The sequence below is a fragment of the Staurois parvus genome, unplaced genomic scaffold (assembly GCF_062004578.1).
Source record: "Staurois parvus isolate SC_StPar_1 unplaced genomic scaffold, SC_StPar_1.0 ptg000572l, whole genome shotgun sequence".
In the NCBI taxonomy this organism is placed as follows: domain Eukaryota; kingdom Metazoa; phylum Chordata; class Amphibia; order Anura; family Ranidae; genus Staurois; species Staurois parvus.
In genome coordinates this window covers 1,572,698-1,598,375 of record NW_028318368.1, presented here as the reverse complement: position 1 = coordinate 1,598,375, position 25,678 = coordinate 1,572,698, and the positions used below count along the sequence as shown (strand labels likewise).

The following is a 25,678-nucleotide window of genomic DNA, read 5'->3' as shown; positions in this document are numbered from 1 at the left end:
CTGACCACCAACTCTGGATAATATTTCCTACTGTTAACCACTTATGCCTGGCATTTTATCCTCCTACTGATCACATATGCTGGTTATTTTTTACCACCGATAATGGGTATGTCCAACGGTGGATATTTCTTTCTACTCCTGGCCATCAGTGCAGGCCATTTTTTTCTCTCCCATTGACTACTGGCCCCAGCCCATTTTTTAAATTTCTTTATTATATATACTACAAGTTGACTCTGGGGAGGAGGAGGGGGTGACAGAGGGAAGCAGCACCCTTCCTGTAACAATATTTGTGAGACAACAAGGCCTCTGGGATTTGATAGAACTCTTCCGCATGTTGGACTATAGAGGTAACTATAAAATGTGGAAATATTATATTTCATATTTATCCATAAGTAAGATACATTTGTACTATACATTTTCTTTCCTTTTTCTATTAGTGCTGCTTGTTTCTATCAATGTCCTCTAATTTTGCCCTTGTGAAAAATTACCTGTGAGCATCCATGCTGCTACCTTCTGCGAACCAAAAATATACCAACCATTACATCAATCACCTTCAACCCGGAGCAGGCCCTTCGTGTGCACAGGTGTCCATGAGACTGTGGTGGGGAGAGACAAAATGTAAGCTCCATTGGGGCAGGAAATTAAATGACTAGTTCTACACATCCTATAAAGCATGGCAGAATATCCTGTGGCTATATGAATGTATGAAATAAATAATTAAAGCAAAGGTATTTTATTCTTTAGCTGTAGAAAAGGAATGACAAAAAGAAGATATTAACTGCTACTGTAATAAACATTAAAACGTTTGTAATGGCCTAGTACGTTTCAATACCATTACACTTATTGGTAATTTGAGCTGCTCTGAAGATATGTAGTTCAATAAAAGATATGTAAAATAGAATTAAATGGGAAAATCACATAATATAGAAAAAATGTTGCATGACTGTCCCCCAGTGGCACGCCAGATTACTGCAAACTTTGACATTTCTCTATAATTGTGTTTCAGATCAGCATCTTCATGACCCACTTGTCTAACTATGGGAATGACAGGCTTGGCTTGTATACTTTTGTGAACTTGGCCAAATTTGTGCAGACCTGGACCAATTTAAAGTTGCAAACACTTCCTCCAGTTCAGCTAGCGCATAAGTACTTCCAGCTTTTCCCAGAGCAGAGGGATCCTGTCTGGCAGGTGAGTGCATAAATTAAATCCATCTCACAAGGCACTGTGTGAATGGAAATTCATATAAACTATTATTTTCCTCTTGTACTGTTTTTTTTCCCTGCAAATCTACAATATGTATATTCTACAAAATACAGTCAATCGTCTACAAGTAAAATGTGCATAACCATAAACTGAATCCTTCTGTTCCTTCTAGGGAATACAAAAATGCATCAGCATGAATTTATTCAGTTTCTGGAATTCAGCAACCTAAACTCACGGAACCTTACTTGTGTATAAATTTTGTTTTATTGATACATGAATATAATTTTGTTAATGTATATTATCATAAACATTAATAAAATGATATTCATCTATAAAAATAAAGGTAAAGCATATTTTGGTTTTAGCATTTACATCCCAATGACTTACTATTGTTGTTTATTTTGGGGGTTAATGAATCATCCTAATGTTTTGTGTACTTGGGTAAACAGATTAAAATATTGGTGTAGGATGATGGAAAATGAATTCCAACTTGTCACCGTGACATGGGCCCATTTTGTGATTTGCATGGGTCCTCAATCTGACAAGTACTAGTTGTCTGGAATAGAGCGATTAGTAGTAGTATTATAGTCTGCAGTGATGCCTGGACCACATTACCACATGCAATGGAGGCTGTTAAAGATGATGCTGGTGGTCATAACATTGGTGATGCTGACAACTGCTTAAAGAGGCAGGAATAAGAAAAATGGTAAACACATTGCCCGCATGTGCATAGGGAAGCTTTAGCCTTAGTGTAAGAGTGCATACCCTTGAGAATTGATTTACTAAAAGCAAATATTAATATTATTATTCAGGATTTTTATAGCGCGAACAGTTTGCTCAACGCTTTACAATATAACGGGAGACAATAAAGCAACAATACAGTTCAATACAAGAGGGTTAGGAGGGCCCTGCTCCTTGGAGCTTACAATCAAATAGGCTGTTCAGTTTGTAAAGGAAGATGTACTTTGCATGGGAACTTCCCCCCAGAGCTTTATGAATGCGGTGAAGTTTCACTTTGCAGAGAGTACCCAATCATGTGCAAGAAAAAAAAACAGCATTTTGCTTGCACATGATTGGATGATAGAAGGCAACAGAGCTTCACCTCATTCACTAAGCTCTGGGGAAATGTCTCTTAAAAAGCACAACTTCCCTTGCAAATTAAACTATCAGTAAATCCACCCCATAGGGTAGGACATTCTGAAAGTTAAGCTTTATAGAATATGTATGAAAATCTGTGATAGGGCCTTGCCCATTAACTGCTGGATCCAAAACCCTGATATGTGGTGACAGTATAGGTATACCCAACACAGATGCAGAAGTCAATCAACCACCGAGACCTGGTAAATTTATGAAGTCTAGATAATAACAGTCAAGATGTCTAGACATGATTCTGAAATCCCTGCATATGCAAAAATGTCAATCAGGCAGAATTTCCGGAGATGGCCTTCAACTGTTTCTATTCCTAGGGATAATCTCTTCCCATATTTCATATTTGAAGCCCTCCTTTAGATACCCTTATTATAGAGTCCTTATGTGTGGGCTATGTAGCTATTAGCGTCTTCAATAGGTACTCATATGTGTGTCTGTGACAGGCAGAGTATGGTAGCCATTTGTCTTTTAGTAGTGAATGGATTAAATGGATGTGATCAAATATTGCAATTTACTAAGAGACCTACATACTCTTCAGGTGATGCTAAGTGACTTTTGAATTTCTACCACCTACTTTTCAAAACACTGAGGAACCTCACAAACCCGTTAGTTCAAGAGAATGTAATTTTTCATTACCTGCGACTGATGTCAGCCACTCAGGTGCATGGGAGAAGAAGTCTGGGTTTATGCATCCCAGAAAATATACACATTATGCAGAAAGTCTGGGCAACGGTAAAAACCAACTGACTCTCAGAATATGTGAGTTGACCAGGTAGCAGATGTCTCATATACTGTACCATGGCTGGTAATAGTGACAGGGCCGACCACTAAAAGGCCAGATAAGTTAAAATATGACTAATGGGCTCTGCAGCAGAAGTGAATGTTTTTAGTGTTCAGTTGTACCCTGTGCTTTAATGCAAAAAATTTAATAAAACCCCATAATAATTTCCCTATACACAAAAATTGATTGTGCTCATTTTACTTTAATATGAATGTTAGCAAATAATTTTAAAATGTATTGTAATGATTATTGCAGGATAGAACTGGGTTCACCTGCAGCACCTAGTCTAATCAATAATCGTTATTATAATTCCAATGTGAATTATTGACTAAGTGTTCCACGGTCTCATTATTCCACTTTTAGTAGATGTTGTATAACTGGATGCAGATAGCTTAACTGTTCTCTGACATTTTTTCATTGATGCAGTTTACATTATATGTGACCTGCTAATGGAGTATATGCTATTTATGTGATAACATGTATAATAATTAGGTTAGTTCACTTTATCTTTGACTCACGTTAATTATATAATATTACTATTGCATGAATTGTATTTATGATTATTACTAAATCATTTAAATTTATTCTCAATAAAAATAATGCTTCATACACAATTTTATTGCTTTTAATCCAGGTCTATATTAGGGAGTGTGTTATTCCCACTATGGTTGCACAACATATACTGTACTTTACATACAGTATTTATGGTTCTTTGTGGTTTATAAAGAAGAATTAGCAAAGAAATGGTATTCACTAACACAAGATTAAAATAAAATATGCTTCATTTGTGTTTGTTGTTGAAAATAAATGTAGTTTTATGCAAATGCTCATACATAATGCATTTGTATGCATTCCATGTATAGTTAGTGAAGAGAAGAGTTTCATCTGCACTGTAAAGGTCATGTGAATATTTAACCATTCCTGTCTCTGTGGCTACTGTTTCTATCAGTGAAAAGTAATTGCTGGTGTGTATAAGGCAGGGGCGGACTGACAACTCATTGGGCCCCCGGGCAATAGTGGATCATAGGGCCCCTGTGTCCTTGCCCAAACTCAAAAAAGCCTATGAAAAAGGTACCAGGTGCATCTCATGGGGCCACCTTCCTGCCCCCGGGCCCTCGGGCAGTGCCCGAGTTTCCAAATGGTCAGTCCGCCCCTGGTATAAGGTGATGTAAAGAAGAGTGTATGTACAAAAAAACCATAACATTATAATGACCCACCTAATATTCATTAGGTCCCCCTTTTGCCACCAAAACAGTCCTGGCCCATCACAGCATGGACACCACCGAAGGTGGGATGTGGCACCTGACACTAGTGAGTAGCAGATCCTTTAAGTCATGCCATGAGATAATCGTTATTCACTTAACTTGTCAATTGTCATGGCTGATCAGTGTGTATACAGTATACATATATATATATATATATATAATTTATTTATTTATTTTTAATATACATAACATGCCTGGTGGAGACTGAACTGATTAGGGGGTGCACCTTCTGTCCAACACCTCAGAAGTAGTGATGGGCAGCACACCCCCATGTTCAGTTCGCGGATGAACATTTGAACCTAATGAATGTTCGACAACAGACTTAATGCAAGTCAAAGGGACTCGAACTTGTAAATTCAAAAGTGCCCATTTTGCAGGCTTATATGCAAATTATTGGCCATGAAAAGAGTATAGGGACCTAGGTACTGCCCTGAGGGACATAAATTAGTGAAATAAATGTTTCAAAAAGTACCATTTTTAGCCACTTGCCTACTGGGCACTTTCACCCCCTTCCTGCCCAGGCCAATTTTCAGCTTTCAGCGCTGTCACACTTTGAATGACAGTTGTGCAGTCATACAACACTGTACCCAAACCAAATTTTTATAATTTTTTTTAGACAGATAGAGCTCTCTTTTGATGGTATTTAATCACCACTGGTTTTTTTTATTTTTTTGCTAAACAAGCTAAAAAAGACAACATTTTGAAAAAAAAAGTTTTTCTTAGTTTTTGTTATACAATTTTTTAAATAAGTATTTTTTCTCCTTCACTGATGATTGCTGATGAAGCTGCATTGATAGGGAGCACTGATGGGTACTAATAGGTGGCACTGATAGACAGCACTGATAGATGACATGGATAGATGGCACTGATGGGCACCGACAGGCATTTAAAGGCAGCACTGATGGGCACTGATATGTGGCACTGGCTGGCATTGATAGGTGGCACTGATGGGTACTGATAGACTTCACTTACAAGGGGGCACTGATAAGCAGCACTGATGGGCATTGAAAGGCATCACTTATGCGCACTGAAAGGCAGCACTGATGGGCACTGATATGTGGCACTGATGGGCACTGTTATGTGGCACTGATGGGCAGCACTGATGAGCACTGATAGGCAGCCCTAACGGGCACTGATAGGTAGCACTGACTGGCACTGATAGACAGCAGTGATGGGCACTGATAGGTGGCACTGACTGGTTGCACTGATAGACGGCACTGATGGGCATTGACAGGCATCATAATGGGCAATGAAAGGCAGTTTTGATGGACACTGATTGGCAGCACTGATGGGCACTGAAAGGTAGCACTGATGGGGCTGCACTGATAATCAGGGCACTGATAATCAGTGCCTGATTATAATCAGGTTATAATTATCAGTGTAGATGAACCCCTCTGAGGAGAGGACTGCCGATAACCGACATTTCCTGTTTACACATGATCATCTGTAATTGGACACAGCTGATCATGGCTTACCAGGCCATGTGCCCTCGGCATGGGGGTGGTGTCCCCATGCCAGTGGGGACAAAGGCTTCTTCCCCACAACCCTGGCCCGGTGGTTGTGGGGGTTTGCGAGCAAGGGAGCTCAGTTAAATAAGGCGGCACCCTGATGCTGCCCCCCTTCTTGCGAATAAGTAAGGGTTACTTACCCCTACCCATTCACTAAAGGGTTAAATTTAGTAAAAAATAAAGAGTCTTTTGAAAAAAATACTTTATTGAACAAAAAAACAAAACAAAAGTTTTTGCAAGTTCTTTATTAAAAAAAAAGCCAAAAAAATGGTTCCATTGTTGTAATCCTTCGTTAATCATGGCTTCTATCATTGTCATGATGATGCCAACTTGCCAAAAGAAAAAAATCTATCCACACCCGCCACAATCTGACATTTGCAGGTCAGGTGTAAACAATTGGGTGAAGCTAGCTCCACCCAATTGTGCTCTGATTGGTCAGGTGCATTGCTTTGGCCAATCACAATGCACTGTGAAAGAGCAGTGCATTGTGGGGTGTGGCGGTTGAACACACAAACGGATGATGTTTGAGTCAAACTTACAATCGTCTCGAACATCCAGCCCATCACTACTCTGCCTGGAGACGTTCCATGGCTTGTTTGTCCTGGACCCAAGTAGGTCCACTCGACCTGCCATTGGTGGCTTACAGAGGCAGTGGGATGTTTCCCTCAAAGAGGCTGGGGTAAAGACATTCCAAGGGGACCCCGAACAATTGTGTAATTGCTCAAGCAAGCTTTAACTTGTTTGTCAGGTATAGGCACCCTGAGTTAGGGATATGGGTCTTTCCCTCTTCTCTACATTACACTGACAAGATAAGGTTGGTGATTGTTTGATTATTATTCATTTCTTTAACTTAATTCAGTTTAATATGGCATATGTTATTGTATTATTTGTATTGTTCTTAGTGATGGATGTTCAGCTGGTTGGCAAGCATGACATGACTTGCAATGATTAATGGGAGGAGAGTAACAGGTGTTACAGGAATGGTAAAGACTACCTCCCCGAAAGGTACCACTGAGTAATGTTAGGCAAGACTCTGCAATTGTTCATTAAACAGAGAAAAGAGTGGATGCTTGATTACTGTTATGCTCTGAGCACTGTAAGAAATCCTTCAGAGGACTGATTCGACCTCTGCAGTGGACTGAGTGGCTATCTTGGAGAAAGCATGTGCATATTAAAGACACAAAATTCTAGTGAGATTTCCCAAACCTTTTGCCATGGATATGGTATATATACAGTATATACTGTATATAAATATATAACTACTTGATATATACTGTATACTTGCTATATAAATACTTGAGTTTTGCATCACATGGGAAGGAGCTAAGAGACAGAATCTGACATGGTGAGCAGAGGCATGCATGGTCGTCCCTTCTAGGGAGTGGGACTTTTCCACAACAAAAAGTAAGAGCTCTTCAGGAATGGGAGAAGCAGAATTCAGTATCTAGAGGGTTGATTTTCCAAAACTGGAGAATGCAAAATCTTGTACAATTGTGTATGGTAGTCAATCAGCTTCTAACTTCAGCTTGTTCAATTACGCTTTAACAAAAAACCTAAAATATGAGTGGTTTCTATGCACAGCTGCATCAGATTCTGTACTCTCCAGTTTCCTTAACCACCTCCCGTCCAGCCCATGTATATAAATGGCTGGACGGTGGCAGTGCAGGGTCGGGTGGCCGTTTATAAATAGCCTTCCCACACCATGCTTGTGCGCGCTCCCTGGGGGCGCACAGCACCACGATCTGGTGCCCGCTGTGTCCTCTGGACACAGTGGAACACCGATCATCAGACAGGACCTCTGTGCAAGGTCCCGATCATGTGATCATTGATTGGCCAATCAGTGATCACATGCAGAGTAGTAAGTAAGATGTCACTTGTGACATCATTGCTTACTACGTGTGAAATCTGTGAATGATGGCAGAGGTCCCATGGTACAAGGCTATTCACAACAGCCTTGTACCATATGACAAGCTGTGACCAATCACAGCTCACACAGTAGTTCTCAATGGCTGCAAGAATGCAGCTAGAGAGAAGGAGCAATGATTGCTTTTACAGCCTTTATGGGTGTCAAAGCAATCAGTGTAAAAAAAAAAAATCTTCATCACCTCCCACAAGTAGTACAGTGTCACCATGGTGACACTGTACTGCTAGAGTGACAGTATGTAAAAAAAACCAAAAAAAACATAAATAATAATATAAAAAAATAAAAAAAATGTAAAAAAAATGTTTAAAAGTTATAATTTTTGGTTATAAACTAATTTGGGTTATTTTTTTTTTTTACTAAAAAGATAACGGAATACATTTTGGCCAAGATTTATGATGAAATACTTTTTATTTGCAATATGGGTACAGTGTTGCATGACCGCGTAATTGTCATTCAAAGTGTGATAGCACTGAAAGCTGAAAATTGGCCTGGACAGGAAGGGGGTAAAAGTGTCCAGACTGGAAGTGGTTAAATCAGCCCCTATGTGACTCCAGGGGACTTTGTCATAGTGGCTTATCCTATTGGAGGAAGTGTGAGAACCGCATAGCAGAATGAGATAGAGATTGTTGTGCAGTTAGGGCCTATGCTGTGAAGGACTTTACCCTCTGTTACAGTGCCTTTGGGGACAGACAAGTCAGAGGTTCCATCTGATAGGAGACCAACTGAAAATCAGTGTCACTGTGAACATCCAAGCACTAGAAGTTATGAAAGATGTATATTTTGTTGAGACTTGTCTCAAGCAACCATGCTGGAAAAGCGCGTTTGCTGGCAAGTTATTTTGAAGTAAAACTGTTAATCATAACCTGAGCCTAACTGGATATTCTCTTTTGTCTGTAATGTGCTGGATTGAGGAGTGAGATTTCAAATGGGCTCTGTGGGGAAGGAGTAGTTTGCCTGTACAAAGGAGGGCAGGGCAATGGAGTAAAGCTCTTGGGTCTCCCATTAATTGAAATAGTCTGACTGCTTGGGACTGTAACTTCCCATTGGCCTGGGGAGTGTCACCCTCTAGTACAGTGCCTGAAGCTCCCAGGAATAAAGAGGCCACTTGAGTGACATTATTCCCCTTCTCAGGTTAAAGTGTGTAATGGTGAGCCACAGATAAGTCCTGGGTTTCAAACCCTCCTCCATCTGAACTTTATGGAAATCCCTTGCAAGATTTGGATGCTTAGATGAACCTGTTAGAAGGGACAGTTGCCACTCTGACATATCCCAGTCACTGGGGGAATCCTGACCCTAACAATCTTCAGCACATTTTGCCTAGGCTGTCTTACAAGACACTAAAATTGCCTTCATGACCTCCCACTAATGCTGAGTAAGTTAGTGGAATACACTCTGCAAGATAACATATAGATTATATATAATATGTATAAAGAAACAGCTAACAGTGATGTGTAAGTGTACGTTTGCACTTTTTTTTAAATTACAGTTTTAAATTGTTTATTTGAAAAAATAATTCTTCTGTAACTTAACTTGTTCGTAATCTGACTCTTTGAGCCTCCCAACATTCCTTACACTTGCACAGGTTGTTTTATGGTATAAGTAATAACATATATAACATATGAAAACTACTTCAATATGAAATTTACTTTCTTAAAAACTATCATTTTTTAGCAAAGGGGAATCCGCTTACTTTGGAGGCAGCTTTAAACCTCACAATATACCCAAGGGGCATCTGCACCTGAAACAAATACCTTTTTTTATCTTTAAACTGCATACATCAAACTCCTTCCAAAATACACCCAATAATTAATGACAAGGCACACATTTGTAGAAATCTCTAAACGGTGTCAGTCTTTACAGAATTAAGTTAGCCCCTTATTTTCCTAATTACCCATCACAATTACATGATATGGGAAGCTACAGTTTACCAATTGTCTTAAAATTTTTTCTGTCAAGTAACATTCTGGCTATTCTGATCATATAGTGTGGTTCAGACCATCAGCAACTGCTCCATGAATCAAAGAAAGCACTCTCCATTTACAATCTCTTATAACATGCTGGCATTTTCCAACAGTACCTAGTAAAATGTCAGCACTCTAAAAACAAGAGTTTTTTGTAGAAATCTCTTGTAATCTAGCAATGGTATAGGGATTTGCATGTAATCTTAGATATCATACTACTAAAAAATGTACTGACAAATGTTTATTCTCAAAAACGTGTTTTTTCAAATATTATTATAATACAGAATTTATATAGCGCCATCAGTTTATGCAGCGCTTTACAACATGAGGGCAGACGGTACAATTACAGTACAATTTAATACAGTAAGGAGCTTACAATCTAAGAGGGAGGGTTAGGAGATACAAAAGGTAATAACTGTGGGGGGTGAGCTGATGGAAGAAAATAAAAATACAGTTGATAGGTGGGGGCAGGGTAGGCCTCTCTGAAAAGAAGGATTTCCAGGGATCGTGTAAAAGTGGACAGACTAGGAAACAGTCGGACAAATTGGGGTAGGCCGTTTCAGAGGATGGGAGATGCTCAGGAGAAGTCCTGGAGATGATCATGGGAGGAGGTGACAAGGGAGCAGGAGGTCTTGAGAGGAATGAAGAGAATGATTAGGTTGGTATTTAGAGACTAGGTTAGTAATATAACTGGGGGCAGAGTTGTGGATGGCTTTGTAAGTTGTTGTTAGTATTTTGAACTTAATTCGTTGGGTGAGTGGAAACCAGTGGAGGGATTGGCAGAGAGAGGTAGCAGATACTGAAGAGTTGGTGAGGTGGATGAGTCTAGCAGCAGCATTCATGATGGACTAAATGGGGGGACAGCCTACATAAAGGTAAGCCAATGAGGAGGGAGTTGCAGTAGTCAAGGCGATAGATGACCAGGGAGTGAATTAGGAGCTTTATGGTGTCATTGGTTAGGAAGGGGCATATTTTAGGAGGTTGAGGTGGCAAGCTTTGGACATTGATTGGATGTGGGGCCTAAAGGATAGTTCCGAGTCCAGGGTTACACCTAGCACTTTGGTATGAGGGGACGGGTTGGTAGTTGAGCCGTTGATCTTGACAGAGAAGTCAGGGGAAGGGGCATGTAGGGAAGGAAATATTATGAGCTTGGTTTTGAATAGATTGAGTTTGAGGAAATGGTGTGACATCCAGTCTGATATGTCTGTTAGTAAATTAGTGATGCGTGAGGAGACTGATGGAATGAGCTGAGGGATGGAGAGGTAGATTTGGGTATCATCAGCATAGAAATGATATTGGAAGTCATGAGAGGCTTTTGACTGACCCAGGGAGGAAGTGTAGATAGAGAATAGGAGCGGTCCAAGAACAGAACCTTGGGGGACCCCAACAAAGAAAGGAAGAGAAGAGAAAGTAGAATTGTTAGTGACACTGAAGGAACCGTGTGATAGGTAGGATGAGAACCAATGAAGAGAACAGTCTCGAATATGCACTATTATGCTCTCTAACCATAATCCACCCATTAACCATGTCCACTAACATTAAGATACTATATAATATTGCAAGCTCTGCGTGTCATGTAGGCTGTCACAAGTTAGCCTGCAGTTTCGTTTGTGTTCTTGCCTTCCTGCTGCAACCCTGTTTATTTCCTTCTCTTCCATCACTTCCTGTCCCGCCTCCTTGTCTGCCTGTCTATATAAGATGTGCTCAGACTAGGCCACTTTGCCTGAGCAACTTCTTGTTGTTGGAGCTCCCATGTGTTCCTGCTGCGAATCTTTTATTGTCTACTTGTGTACCGACCCGCGTTTCGTTCCCGACCTTGCTTGTTTTCCACCTGTCCTGACCACGGCTAGCCTATTGGATTCCCTTTGTCTTCTCCCGTTATACTCTGCTCCTGGGCGCTGTCTCCTCCACCTCAGCTGGGTGTACCAGGGGGCCATGACCTTAGACTCCGCGCCCTGGGAAACCCCAAGTTGAGGATCAATAGAGCTCACTACCACAGGTGCTGACATAGGCCCTCACATTTATTTCCTCTGTTGGACTTCAGGAACCCAAATCTCACAGTGTCATTAACTAAGTTGCAAAATGGCAGCGTTATGTTTAGGGTATGTTTAAAACACCTTCATATAAACAGAAAGTATCTTGGAATTTCAGTATTTTCTGATTTTCTTTATTTTTCTGTGCTTGAGGAACAAAATCTGCTATGCTATATGCATCTGTTAGGTGTGTAGTTTCCCGTTTTCTATTTGCTTATTTTCATGTAGACATATTTTATAATCCGACAGCTCATAATACTATGTTCTATTTATAACGATTATGTTTAACATGATTGAGACTGCATGCAAATGTCACCCTGACAGCATGCCACTTACTTTCTGTTTCTTTAATGTCACTTTTACAACTTGTTTCTGTATGATTACAATGTGCATACTCACTTGAAAGGTTTTAAAGTAATATTAAACCCTCAGCTATGTTTAGTTTAACACAACGAGTACATAAAATAAACATTGCCTAGCAAACTATTTGTGAAAATTCTTACTCCAGCACTTGCAGGTCACAACTCTCAACTCTTGCTCCCTCAGTACTTTTTCCTGCAACTTCCGTTCTTTTTACAGGAAATAAATAACAGTGGACAGTGCAGTCCCCAGCTAGCCTGTTCATCTGTAGAAGGGAGGGGGAGGAGACATCCTAGGATGCAGGGCTGAGTGTTTCTATTGATGCACACAGTTTAGGGAAACACAACTCTAGTTTCTGCAAGCAAGGGTGGCTCTGTATGATAAGAAAGCAAGTGTGGCTCCACAAGAAAAGGGAGCCACCCTGAAACAGGACACCTAGAGCAATGGCCATGGAACAGTTTTAAACTGGAACAGAAGCAAAGATTAAAATATAAAGAAGCCGCATACTCAGTAAGAGACATAAATCCAGTGCTGCAGGGCCCAAAACTGATGGGTTAGTATTACTTTATTGTCGTATGAAACAAATTGCAAAAAACTGTTAGGGGAAATAATATAATAGATTGATAGGTCACATCACTTGTGAGTATTGCAGATGCTTTTTATTTAATTTGCTATTATCTTTTAGAATCCCTGTGATGACAAGCGCCACCGTGATATATGGTCAAAAGAAAAAACCTGTGATCGCTTGCCCAAATTTCTTGTGGTGGGGCCACAGAAAACCGGTAAGCAGTTTTTTAGTTCTAAAGCATTTTTTCTTGTGGCAGGTGTGTAAAATGTAAGGGTTGGTTTGCAGAAGAAACAGCGACTGTTCACTAAGGAAAGTGAACGTTCACTGGACTTAATAAATAAGGTGTGTGCTCACTTTGAATACCTAATCATGTAAAAGGGAAATAAAAGATTGTTTTTTTTTCTTGCAATGATTGTTGAAGTAAACACAGCTTCATCTTTGCTAAGCTCGGTGAACTTAGTCTCTACTTCTTTAATAAATCAATCCCTAACAATCTTATTAGTTAGAACCTGCTTTTAAAAATGTGTTCTGCTTTATTTATAATGTTGTCTTTTACAAACTGAAAGGAAAATCAATCCGAAAGTGAAGAGTAAGCTTATTTAAGGCCACATTCACACGGCCTTCCAGGACCATACACCATGCAGATCAGCTTCCTTCTACAGTGGGTTCTATGGTGGATACGGCCAAGTGTTTGCCATCAGCTGCAGCCTCTGTACAGACCAATGATGGCTGAGAGACTCTGCGCCACATGTAATCACAATTACATTTGAACAGCCATGATCTGTGGCTTCCAGGCTTTCTGTCCACAACAGATTTCAAACACCTGGCTGAAAGATGGTGTACTGTGTACAGCCCTGGGTAGCAGCATGAATGAGGCCTTACGTGAAAACTGTATTTAAAAAATATGCAAAAATGCATGCAAAAGTACCCACTTATGCACAAATATCATGTTGCAACATGTTAGCTGATGTTATCAGAAATTATGCAAATAAAACTCAAGGCAAGTGTAAAAAAATAATATTTAATATAGTTTTGGACTATCAAAAAAAAAACCTGCTTGACTTAAGCTACTTTCACACTGATCTGCCACAAAAACACAGCAAAAACGCATAGGCATTTAAAGGACACGTGACTTAAAAACTGCACTAAAAATGCTTCACAGAGGCATTTTTTAGGCGTTTTCCATTGATTTCAATGGGAAGAGGCATTTTGGGGCTTTTTTTTAAGTCACAGATATGCTCCAAAGATGCTGCAAGCAGGGGTTTTACACTGCGCCCAAGCGCAACGCCTCAGTGTGAAAACATACATTGATATACATTCACATACACAGGGAAGCATTTTTTTTTAGCTGTTCTAATGCAAAAATGCTTCAAAAACTCCTCAGTGTGAAAATAGCCTTAATATGAGGATCAAGTAATTCTCCCCCCCACCCTATATCTGCACTCCTACTTGAACAAAGAGGACTAGAACTAGGAGATAGTTGGATTTTATTGATTTGCTAATTTTTGTCCACTTACTGCTGGCAGATTTAGCAGTATAATTTGTGCTTCACTACAATTTGGGTCATTTTTTTTTTAGGAGATTGATTCAGGGTTGAAACACACCTTTGCAATGCAATGCATTTTGACACCAGTACCCCGGTAATGCAGTACCATGCATACTGGTGTGCTGCATTGCTAAAAATTGTGCATGCCCATTTTTGGATGTTTTGATGCTTTACCAGCTCATTCATTTGACTGGGTTCCGTTAGTGCAACACATGTTAACACACAAAAAATGTCCATTAACTCAATGTACCAGGACACCAAAGGATAAAATCAGATGTATTAGAAAATTTTAATTGCTTTCAAGTCAATGGTATTGTATATTAAGCAATCAATTAATTATGAAATAATCAAGTTCACATTTTTAAACCTTTACCAAAAATGTTTTGATATTGAAAGTGTTTGGATTGTTTAAAGCGAATATACCATTTGTAATGTATTGAATACTTTTTAATCATCCTACTGATTGAAACAAGTAGAATATAATCATATGCATGAACAACTGATATTTGTTTTAAGCTTTCTAAGAGGAGGAGATTAGCAGAGTGATGAAAGTATCAGTGTGCTGCTGCTGCTGCTGCTGATGATTTATATATAAATACTGTATATAAATGTGAAAAACTCTGCGCCAAAGACATAAATGCAACTCACCGTGGACTGTGCAAAAAAAAAATACGTGCATGACCTCACTCACAATCTCAAGCATTAAGCTATCTAAAACAAGAAAAAGTGTTCAAATAATACAATGTGTCCATAATAATTGTTATTAAATCCAAATAAACAAAGTCCTAATGTCCACCATGAGGTTAAAAAAAAAAAAAAAAATATATATATATATATATATATGTATGTAAACAAATTTGTAAAAAAAAATCACTTTGCATAACTTAAAATTGTTTTTTTCTTTTTGTCTGTAAATTTCTACTGCTTGTATTCAATGTGGTTTTCTGATTAATATAAATATGTAGTGTGTGTGTTAAATATATATATATATATATATATATATATATATATATTTTAGTAGTAGAGGGTCCACAGCACACTTTCAAGTCAACCATCAAAAAGAAAATATGTGTTATTGGCAAATACTGGTTATATGGAAGCCACTCTGCTCAGATAAATGTGGTCCCTAATTCTGAACTATGAGAGTTTTCTACCTATGGGAACATACAGTATATAGCAATGCAAAAACAAAGAAGAGGCTTACCTGCAGGCAGCCCATTCTCCCTAAAGGAACAGTAGCACAACAGAAGCCCAAACATCATCTTTGCAAGACAGCTGAAGGTCTCTAGTGTGTCTTCACCAAACCCAAAAAAAGCAAAGATCGATGTCATTCTAATCTGTCTGAAACCAACAGGGAAAGGTGCACATGGGCAGAGTAATATATTAAACAGTTCAAGAGGGATCCACAGCACACTTTAAACTGTATTTATACTTTTGCATCCAAATAAGGATAACACCTATTTTATATTTGTTACATGTGCCCATTTACACAGCATATTTAAAAATTGTAGCTTACCTTTTTAGATGATGTTTTCTGGACCCTCCAGCAAGGAAGAAAGTCATATGTAGCTATATTTATGAAGGTGCAGGGCAGCTGTGTTTGCCATAATTAACACTATCTGCACCTTGCAGACAGATCTTCATTATCAATTGCAACTATATTTGAACACTGTCTGTCTTAACAAAGGGTTAAAGATGTAGAGGCTGGGCTTCTTGCATTGTATGTTAATGAGGACATATTTGGGGCAGACGTATTCTAATATTGTTAAAAAAAACCTTGTGGTCAGCTATGACACCTCTAAAAGGTAAGAAAAAAAAAATTAGGCATGCTGTATGAATGGGAACACATAACAAACATATGATGGGGTTTTCCCAAATTTGACCGCAAAAGTAGAAAATACATTTTAAGGCTAGCCAGCAAAAAATAAATAAACAAATAAATACCAAATCTTTATCAAAAATAAAAAAAAGACGGGGTTTAGTTTTACAATTTTGCAAATATACAGTATGTAGAAGCCTTATACTTGATACAGATTTAAATAAAAGTCTACTTTTCAGCAGTTCTTCTAAATGGCTATTATAAGCCCACCTTTCCCTAGCTCTGGCCTGGGATAAAACTGGACCAACTCTAGAGATGTTTTTAAATAAAATGTAGCAGTATGATCAGAAGTTGCTGATCTGGAAAGTCACTTGTGTAGGCAAATACTTTCAAGACTTTTTGGATAGGGACCACCTACTGTTATTTTTTGCTGTCAAGTGTCCTTTGATTTGTTTATACTTTTAAATGTCCTTCTTACATACTTTATTTCTGTATTTGTATTGACAGTAACAATATGGGTGGAAAGCAAGTTGAAAAATACTCACGACAGACAGCTGGTTAAAATTACCACCTCAAAGCGTGTTATTTTTTATCACCTGTCACTACCACTTGCCAATTAGATTTGTTTTAAAAAATTATTATAAAGTAGGAACAGCTGTCAGTGTAATACCGGCTTTCTATTGAATAAATAAATATACAGAGAGAAAATTGGCAAAAACCTGTCTAGATTTATAAATGTATAGAGCTCCTTGTTAATATCCTTTTGTTTTAGGGGTTGATTTATTCTATATATTACTTACCCAGATAATTAATTTTGCATAAAGTTGTAGTTGACTTAATAAATGAAAAAGTGTCAATCTTTTTCACAAACAAAGCATGCAAAGCTGCTGGCAGACAAATAGGACTATATTGTACATTGTTTGCCACCACCACCACCCAAAAGAACTATACTTCACATCTTTTTATACCTTGTGTTGAAGAATTGCATATTATGTTGTATACGTTTTCTACTATACCTAGTTGTTCTTATTGAACATCCTAAAGACCAACTCCAAAAACATTTTTTAACTCTCCCCACCACTGTCCTCATTTACAAAAGAAGGTCCAGAAGCAGTACGTACCCACTCCATGCTCAATTGCTGCACTCCTCGTCTTTCTCCTATGGTCATTCAACCCACTTTCTGTGAGCACAGGGCATCAAAGACATACCACCTAGGGGCAAGTCATCAAGCCACCCTTATTCATAGGAGAATGATGCAGAGAACAGTGCCGATATCATTATATAGCTCCAGTCTCTACATTATAGAGGACCATCCAACACTTCTGCACAAAGATGAAGGAAAGCCAACCAGGAAAAGTCACATGACCAAAATGAAGACAATTCCAAAAAAGGTATGTATACTAAAAAATTAAAAGATGCAGGGTATGTTTTTTTTTTTTTGGAGGAGGAGGAGGTTTTCAGAATTGGGTCCACCCAACCTAGAGTTATGATTTAATTTGTGTTATTGTTCTCATTTTTTGACTTTTAACCCAACAAAAGAATAGCTTTAACAGAAAGCTGGTTATTTTGACTGCAGGTACTACGGCTTTATACCTCTTCCTGGTCATGCATCCTGTCATCTTTAGCAATTCTCCAAATCCAAAAACATTTGAAGAGATGCAGTTTTTCAATGGAAATAACTACCATAAAGGTGTGGATTGGTAAGTGCTATTTTTTTTCTTTTTGTGACAGATAGATAGATAGATAGATAGATACAGGTGTGGACTGACCATTTGGAAACTTGGGCACTGCCCGAGGGCCTGGGGTCAGTAGGGGGCCCCATAAGATGCCCCTGGTACCTTTATCATAGGCTTTTTGAGTTTGGGCAAGGACACAGGAGCCCCATGATCCCCTATTGCCCGGGGGCCCCATAAGTTGTCAGTCCGCCCCTAGATAGATAGATAGATAGATACGATAGATATATTTGATAAACATATATCTCACTTAAAGTCTATGTAAACCCAACTACTAAAATTTCATATAGCCTTTAATTTAATTTCAGAAGTTGTTGCCAATAAAATAATACCTGGTGATCAAGCTATGAAGGTCTTTGTTCAGGTACTTTCTGTTATAGGTTGACACTCCTGTGTAGTCACCAGGTAAGTGTGCAGGCTTCAAATGGAGAGTATTAGTGGCTGTTTCAACACACATTATGCAGGTATGGTCTACAATAGTTATCCATCAGGGAACTCACCCTTAGAAATACCCTGCAGCCATTGCTGGAGTGCATGCATGTAGATAGGAAGGGGCTGCAAGGATACTGCGGGAGATCAACATCACTATGTTGTAACATAGAATGAATACACTGTGAAAAAAAGTATTAAAAAGGTAAATGTTTTATGAAACACAGTACTTTAGAATAGTAAATGGCATTCAGTTAAAGTAGAATTTCAGCTTAAACCTAACTAGCCTTAAAACTGCCCCACCCCCACATCCTCAACACCTATGCTGACTAACCTGTGCAAAAAAAAAGATGTACACACTTACAGTGGATATAAAAGTCTACACACCCCTGTTAAAATGTCAGGTTTCTGTGATGTAAAATAATTTAACATGATTTTGGATGCAATTGCTTAATTCTTTACACAGCTGCATCCCCAGTTATTAGAGGGTGTGCACACTTATGCAACCATAATATTTTAGTTATTTTAGTTTTTTATTTTTACTTCCCTCCACCTAAAAGATTTCAGTTTGTTGTTCAACTGAGTTGTACAGTTTATAGATTACATTAAAGGTAGAAAACTTTCTGGAATTACTTATTTTTATCTCCTATTTTTACATCACAGAAACCTGCCATTTTAACAGGGGTGTGTAGATTTTTTATATCCACTGTACCTATTCTCAGCCTTCTTCAGTCTGGTCACGTAATCTCCCCCCATAGGCACAAAGGCTCCTATGATCTATCCATTGTCTGTGGTCCCTTCCCTCACCTGTAGCCACCTCTGGCTGACACAAGGGAGCCAGATCACATGACCAGACCAGAGCAAGCTGAAACTTGGTATATACATCTTACATCTTTCTTTCACAAGGTTAGTCAACATAGGTGTTAAGAGGGGGGAGGGGACATTTTTATGGCTATTCAGGTGTAAGCTGTTATTTTATGCACATGAGCATAGTAAAAATGCTCATATTTATGCTGGATCTTGCTCACAGAAGTTGGCTGAAAACTCCACCTTAAAAAAAGTATGTAGTTGCATGTAAAGTATTTGCACATTCATACTCCATGGTCCCACAGTATATAGGATTGTACCCACCCTACCTGTTTATCTGCAGTTATCTCTCCTGTACAGACTCCTAAAGCACACATTTTAGACAAAATTTCTGAGCTTCCAGAGGCAGTGGGCAGAGATCTGATGTCACTCACTGCACAGCATAGAGAGGAGAGCTGAGTGTAATTTTACTTGAGATCTGAGTGGAGGGGACGGACCCCCTCAGTAGATTGGCATAGAGAAACATGCACAGCTGAGGCTGTCAGTCACTTGTTGTGTGCAGGAGGGGGGGGGGGGGGCACGGCCATCTCCTAGGATTGCTTGGGATATGCATAGACTCTTACAAGGGACAGATAGCAGAGGAATGGCAGAGAAGGCAGAAATCACACTAGCTTATTTGGATAGAGGCAAGAACATACTATAGAATTTGTTCATTTTTCATTTCAGGGGTTTAGCAGTGCTTTAAGTAACATCTGGAGTACAAAATGAATAAAAATTGGTTACCTGGTGTGTGCTGTCATCTCCTAGACCGCTATAAACTATCCAAGCATAAATGCACTGCTTCAGTACAAAATGTTTCTGAAAAACAAATGTACAAAATGGTAAAACAAACAATAAATAACAGGCAGATGGTGTCTTCTGGGTTCTGCAGGGGTGCCTTGGCAAAATGCCTATAAATTGCCCCAAATAACCCAAAAATTGCCAACATGCCAGCAAGTGGATTAAGCATGCCTGTTATTGCCCACACCATGGGTTTCTATTGTGCATCATTACAACTTTGGGCATTGTGGAGGCCAGCCACTGGCATCCTAACAAGGGATTATGTTACTGGTGGATAAAGAGGATCTCAGGCGCCTGTATTCTTGTTTGCCCCTCTCATGCCTCTTTCCATCACCATTGGGGTCACTTTAGCTGTGGGGGAAACCAGTCAGTACCAGTCCTCAAAGTTGTATTCACTTTGAAAGAATAAATCACCTCTAATGTTGGGTGTCAAACATGAGTAGATGTTGCTGTGTTATGTAAAACTATTTGTTAAGTTCTTTGCATTTTAGCATGGGGTGCCTCAAAATTGTGTAGAATTTTAAAGGGTCCCTTGACTGAAAAAAGGTTGAGAAACACTGGTGTAAACAATACAGCATACGAGGCATGGACAATTGTATCAAATGCATAATAGAATGTACAAACAGCCTGTCCCATTTGCAATGAGCACGAAACTGTAATATAGGGTATACAGTATGTACAGACAGGATGGAAGTAAAAATTCCAGGTATTATTAAAGGATAAGATCATCTTTGGGAACATGTTACTGCTTTTTAGGGTGGAACATGTAACATGTTCCCAGTGTTGCAGCCGCCACCCTCTGCACCCTCCCTTTCTGTGACAGAAGTACAGGGAGAAGTTCCCCATACTAGCTGTCAGTATTTAAAAACAGCTCAGCCTGCCCACACGGCCGAGTCATTCATTCACAGTGTTCTGTGAATGAATGAACTACAAGTCCTGACATCCTTAGCAGCTGTCGGCTTTTAGTACTCAATGAACTACTACGGTGCTGTGGAGCGCCATGGTAGTTCATTGAGTCTTCCTATCAGTATATCTGCTTGCTCGTACATCCTATACGGGCAAGCAAATATACTGACAGGTCTGCAAGAGACCTGCATGGCACCACCGATCAGCTGATTGCTGGTTTCTGCAGCCAAAAATAATGAATGCACATCTTTTATCCTGAAAAAATATGCATTTATTATTTTTGTGCAAAAGGTAAACATCCTTTTAGGTTGAAGGACTGATGTTTCAGAGTGTACCTGATCCCAATAACAAAGGGTGAGGGTCCACCTTGAAAGATGTTGGCATTATGGAAGGTTCCCCTCGGGTCTGTGTGTCCAAAATTCATTGCTATCCAAATCCACAAGTGTAGGTCTATGTAAGTGTGTATATTACTTTATATCACAAAACAATATTGGGCAACAACATGCCAAACTCCAGTCAAGCTGTGCCTATGAATCTGAAAAACAGTAGCTCTCTCGAGCAAACCAAGACACTACATTACTATAAGAACAATAAAACAGAGCTGATTTCCTTTTCTGTGCAGCAAAACAGTCTTCCTTTCCTTTGTCTCATGTGAGTCAGAGATCATAAACTAACCAAATACGAGGCAAGCTCCCCGGTGCTCACTGACTGTGCTGTGTTTCAACAAACTAATACTGAGCTATTATTTCAAAAATGAACAGTAAAAAGTGGCTATTGTATCTAGACCATGGCATATTATATATGCTTTCACATATCAATCATATCTATCTTGGTTTTCTTTTTATAAGTCATTTTTAGCAAGTTTCACAAGTCTGAACTTTATTCCATTAAGCCAATTTATTTTACTTCTGTTGACCATTGATTACTTCGTACCTTTATAAAACCTAACTTTCACTAACCCTGGGAAGTAAAATGACTGCTAGACACTGCTGGCTTGTGCTGAATTACAAGCAGGGCTTTAATCATTACCTCAGCTATTCTTAGTTGACATCTAATAACTTGCTTTTCTCCAGTCAGCTTTTTGGATGTGAAGTTAAATTACAACACCCAGGAGATCTTAACTGTATTCAAAGTTTATTTTATAAAATGTCAGGCATGGGGGGTGTTCAAAGGTTTGTTTTGTTGTTATTATTATTATTTAATTATTTTTTGTAAAACAACGAAAGGAATGGTCAGAGCCACATAATACAGAAGCTATCTAGAGATAAGCTTTGGGCAGTTAGTGAGATAATTTAGATACTGATAGACTATTATGTCCATGTTTGTAAGCCTTACTCTAAATACTGTGCATGTTAGACTCACTTACAATCACTAAGTGAAGATTATTTGGTCACAGTGATTTAATTCATTAAATTAGATAGTAATTTAATTTATAAGAGCTACATTCAGTTTATAAAGGGGAAAGAGATAGGCTTAATAATGACAACACTTATGTTAATAACAGCAGACTTAAGGTACCTTTGTCGCAGACAGAAAAGACTAGAAAAACATAATACTATCAAATCTCCAAGACCAGGTGGCTTACACTCACGAGCCCTTAGCCAAATTATAGCCAGGCTAATGTTTCTATTTTTGAAAGGAGAACTCACTGACTGGAATGGCATTTTGCAAAATGCAAATATGGTACTGATGTTCAAAAATGGATTGAGATGAATATCAGGTAACTACAAACCTAATCAGCCTTACATTAATAGTATGCAAGGTATGAAAAACAATGGTAAGGAACCCTATCTGAGTATCTGCCTGCAAAAATGGTATCATAAGTAACACCCAGCATGTATTTTTAAAGGATCGTACATGTCAGACAAACCTAATAGTATTTTTTGAGGAAGTGAGGAATAATTTAGATAAAGGAAAGTGGATGTAGTTTATCTGGATGTAGCTAGAACATTCATTTTCCTACAAATGCTTTTATGCTACTTTTTCCAGGTCCTGTGGCTTCCTTGCTGCATTCTAAACACTTGAGGTTGTTCACTCAACATGAATGCAAAGCGATCCCTGATTGGATCTTTCCTAAAGTATTAAATAATGTTTCCTAAATCTGTTGGGGATTCCAGGGCCAGATTGCTATTCCAGAGCTTCCTGGTCTGTAGAAATGTTAAAGTCAATACAATGATGCCCCAATTTTTGTGTCAGATTTGTAATTTTTTATTATTATTATGGAGAATGCAATAAATGAAGGAACACCCAACTGGAACACATAGCTCAGGGCTGCAGTGCACAATATATGAATATTATAGCACAGCAGGATATACTTACAAATCACTTTTGGGTGAAGTTAATATATTAACAAGCAAATAACTACACAGTCAAAATAGCTGTTTGGAAACTGTTCCCGCTAATGCGCAGCCAATTTCATAACCTAGGCAACCCTGCTGGACAACACAGTCAGATCCTTAACCTCCAGGGCAAAAGTAGCAGCAAATCTTGGTCAAGAACACATTGTCAACTGGACAACAAAAGAGTAGTGGCATACTGAAGAGTCATTATTTGACTCTTTACTCCAGTCCACCCAATCTGTGTCAGCACATGTTCAGTGCAGCCAGGTTACATTAACTCTGACTGTTGGCCATCCTTTTTTGCAGTCTTAGAGCTACTATGTAAATTGCAGGAGCCTGATACTAATACAAATTCAGGAACTCACAAAAATTATACATTATACATAAAAATACATTAAAGGACATCCAATGATTTTGATAAATACAAACAAAATTTATTGGTGTTCTTATATACAATATCTGCCTCAGCTGCAGCCTAATTTGTTGAGTTTGTGATTTTACTTACAGTATATACTAATAATGAAGTGAAAAATCCATGACATTGTGTATTCGATTGTTGCAGTGTTATATCGTCATGTCTACATACAGTACAATAAAAAAAAATACTGCATCATTTATTTTCTCAGGTACATGGATTTCTTCCCAACCCCATCAAATGTAACCACAGATTTGGTGTTTGAAAAAAGTGCTAACTATTTCCACTCTGAAGAAGCTCCAAAAAGAGCAGCCGCTTTAATTCCAAAGGCAAAAATTATCACCATTCTGATTGACCCTTCAGATAGAGCCTATTCTTGGTATCAGGTGAGAATTTGCACTGAAAATAACACCAAGACTTACACTTAATAAAATGTTGTAAACACTTTGTTTTTTACACCTTGCATAAACAAACATATTTATAGATGAGGTGCTAAATTGGTTCATTAATTTAATTACAAGAGGGGAAGCCCTGTTTCTACAGCATGATGAAATAGAGCCTTAACAGCATTACATCTGTAGGAAATACATTAAATTAATTATCCAGAAAATTTAAAGATTATAAATATACTCCAGTAAAGCCATATACATTTTGGATTTAAACTAACTCTGTTGACAAAACCAACTTACTGTATGATTATGCTTTTCTGACTGGCAATTGCCTTTTGTAGTTGAATTGCCAACTCACTAAATTCACATGTGGTGAGCATGTGAAAGAACCCTTACCCTCCTCTCCCAAAAAATTCTAAACTTAAAATTTAAAACAATCAAACATTAGGATATAAGAAGAAAAATGTATTGACTTTATATCTCAGATAACACCCCATGTAAGGGTGACAATGCTCAGTATTCCAGTGAGATCGTGGGAGAACTGAGGACCCCAAATCTTCTGAAAAGCCAGGGTGTATAGTAAATATTTTCTTTCTTTTTTCATCTAATGTGTATGTATATACACACACAGTATATTTCCATATTTCCAGAATCATGGGAAAAAGCCAACTGATTTAAGAAAAACCTGTATATCTTACTTTTGGGTTTGTGCGTGGGCAGTTAAAGGCCATTTATCATAAAAGATTTACCCCTTAGAGAAGAACTCCTGCTCCTGCAGGCACAGCACCACTGCACGGGAAAAATATTTGCCCAAGTTCTGCTTTAATTGGAATCATTTGATGGACATGTGTCTTTTGTTAAACCTAACTATGTAACTCTTAACTATTTCTGAAGTTTAAGTGCATTTTAAAATAACTCTACAATATCCTCAATTACACCAGAAAAAAGTTATTTGACTTTAATTTCTTTAACCATGTGTTGGTAGTTGATAGCAACATGAATTATAGATAAGTGTTTCCCCATCAGTAATGAACACTGTTGTAATTTTGTATATGAAGTGACTGACTCTAAATATACAATAAGGCCTAAGTAACCAGACCATGTTGCTAGAAGTCCAGGACCCATATCCATGTTTAGCAAGGGTTGTCCTAGGTTAATGGCCTATTTCATGCCTCTTACCACCCAGCTGTTCTCCCTTTCCAAAATATGCCATAACCCTTCTTGAAAGATTGTCTCCTTAAAGGGGAACTTGACCTCCCCCAATTATTTATTTTTAATCCCATGCCCGATAAATCTAGCATTATCCTGCTGTGGTCCATTGCTCTACTGCATAGGTCCAGTGTTGCCATAGTTCTCTCTGATATCTGGTCCTGGTGAAGCTAATCAAGTCTGCCTATCGACCAATGTGTCCATGATCCTGCAGCCTCCTAGAATATGTGACAGGGAAATCCCAGGAGGCTTCAGGAGTAGGACACATTATTTCCACCTAGGTGAGAATGACAGTGGGAGGTAAACTGGAGGGAAAAAAAATAAATAGCAAAAAAATGTAAAAAGGGGTTTTATATATTGGGTTGGTAAGGAATGAAGGGAGTAAAAATGTACCGTATTTTTCGCTCCATAAGACGCACCTGACCATAAGACGCACCTAGGTTTTTGAGGTGAAAAACAAGAAAAAAAAATATTCTGAACCAATGGACTGCA

The 25,678-nt window shown here is 38.6% G+C and overlaps 1 protein-coding gene across 2 annotated transcripts in view; it reads left to right on the top strand.

The window, feature by feature from the left end:
- Positions 1–25,678, top strand: part of LOC149450529 (bifunctional heparan sulfate N-deacetylase/N-sulfotransferase 3-like) — a 347,552-nt gene that overhangs the window by 273,447 nt on the left and 48,427 nt on the right. For both annotated transcript variants that reach the window (XM_089691786.1, XM_089691787.1), the window contains exons 7-10: positions 1,007–1,189; positions 12,871–12,967; positions 17,696–17,819; positions 23,800–23,974. In XM_089691786.1, the coding sequence (XP_089547912.1) occupies positions 1,007–1,189; positions 12,871–12,967; positions 17,696–17,819; positions 23,800–23,974 (579 nt within the window). The remainder of the gene's footprint in view (positions 1–1,006; positions 1,190–12,870; positions 12,968–17,695; positions 17,820–23,799; positions 23,975–25,678) is intronic.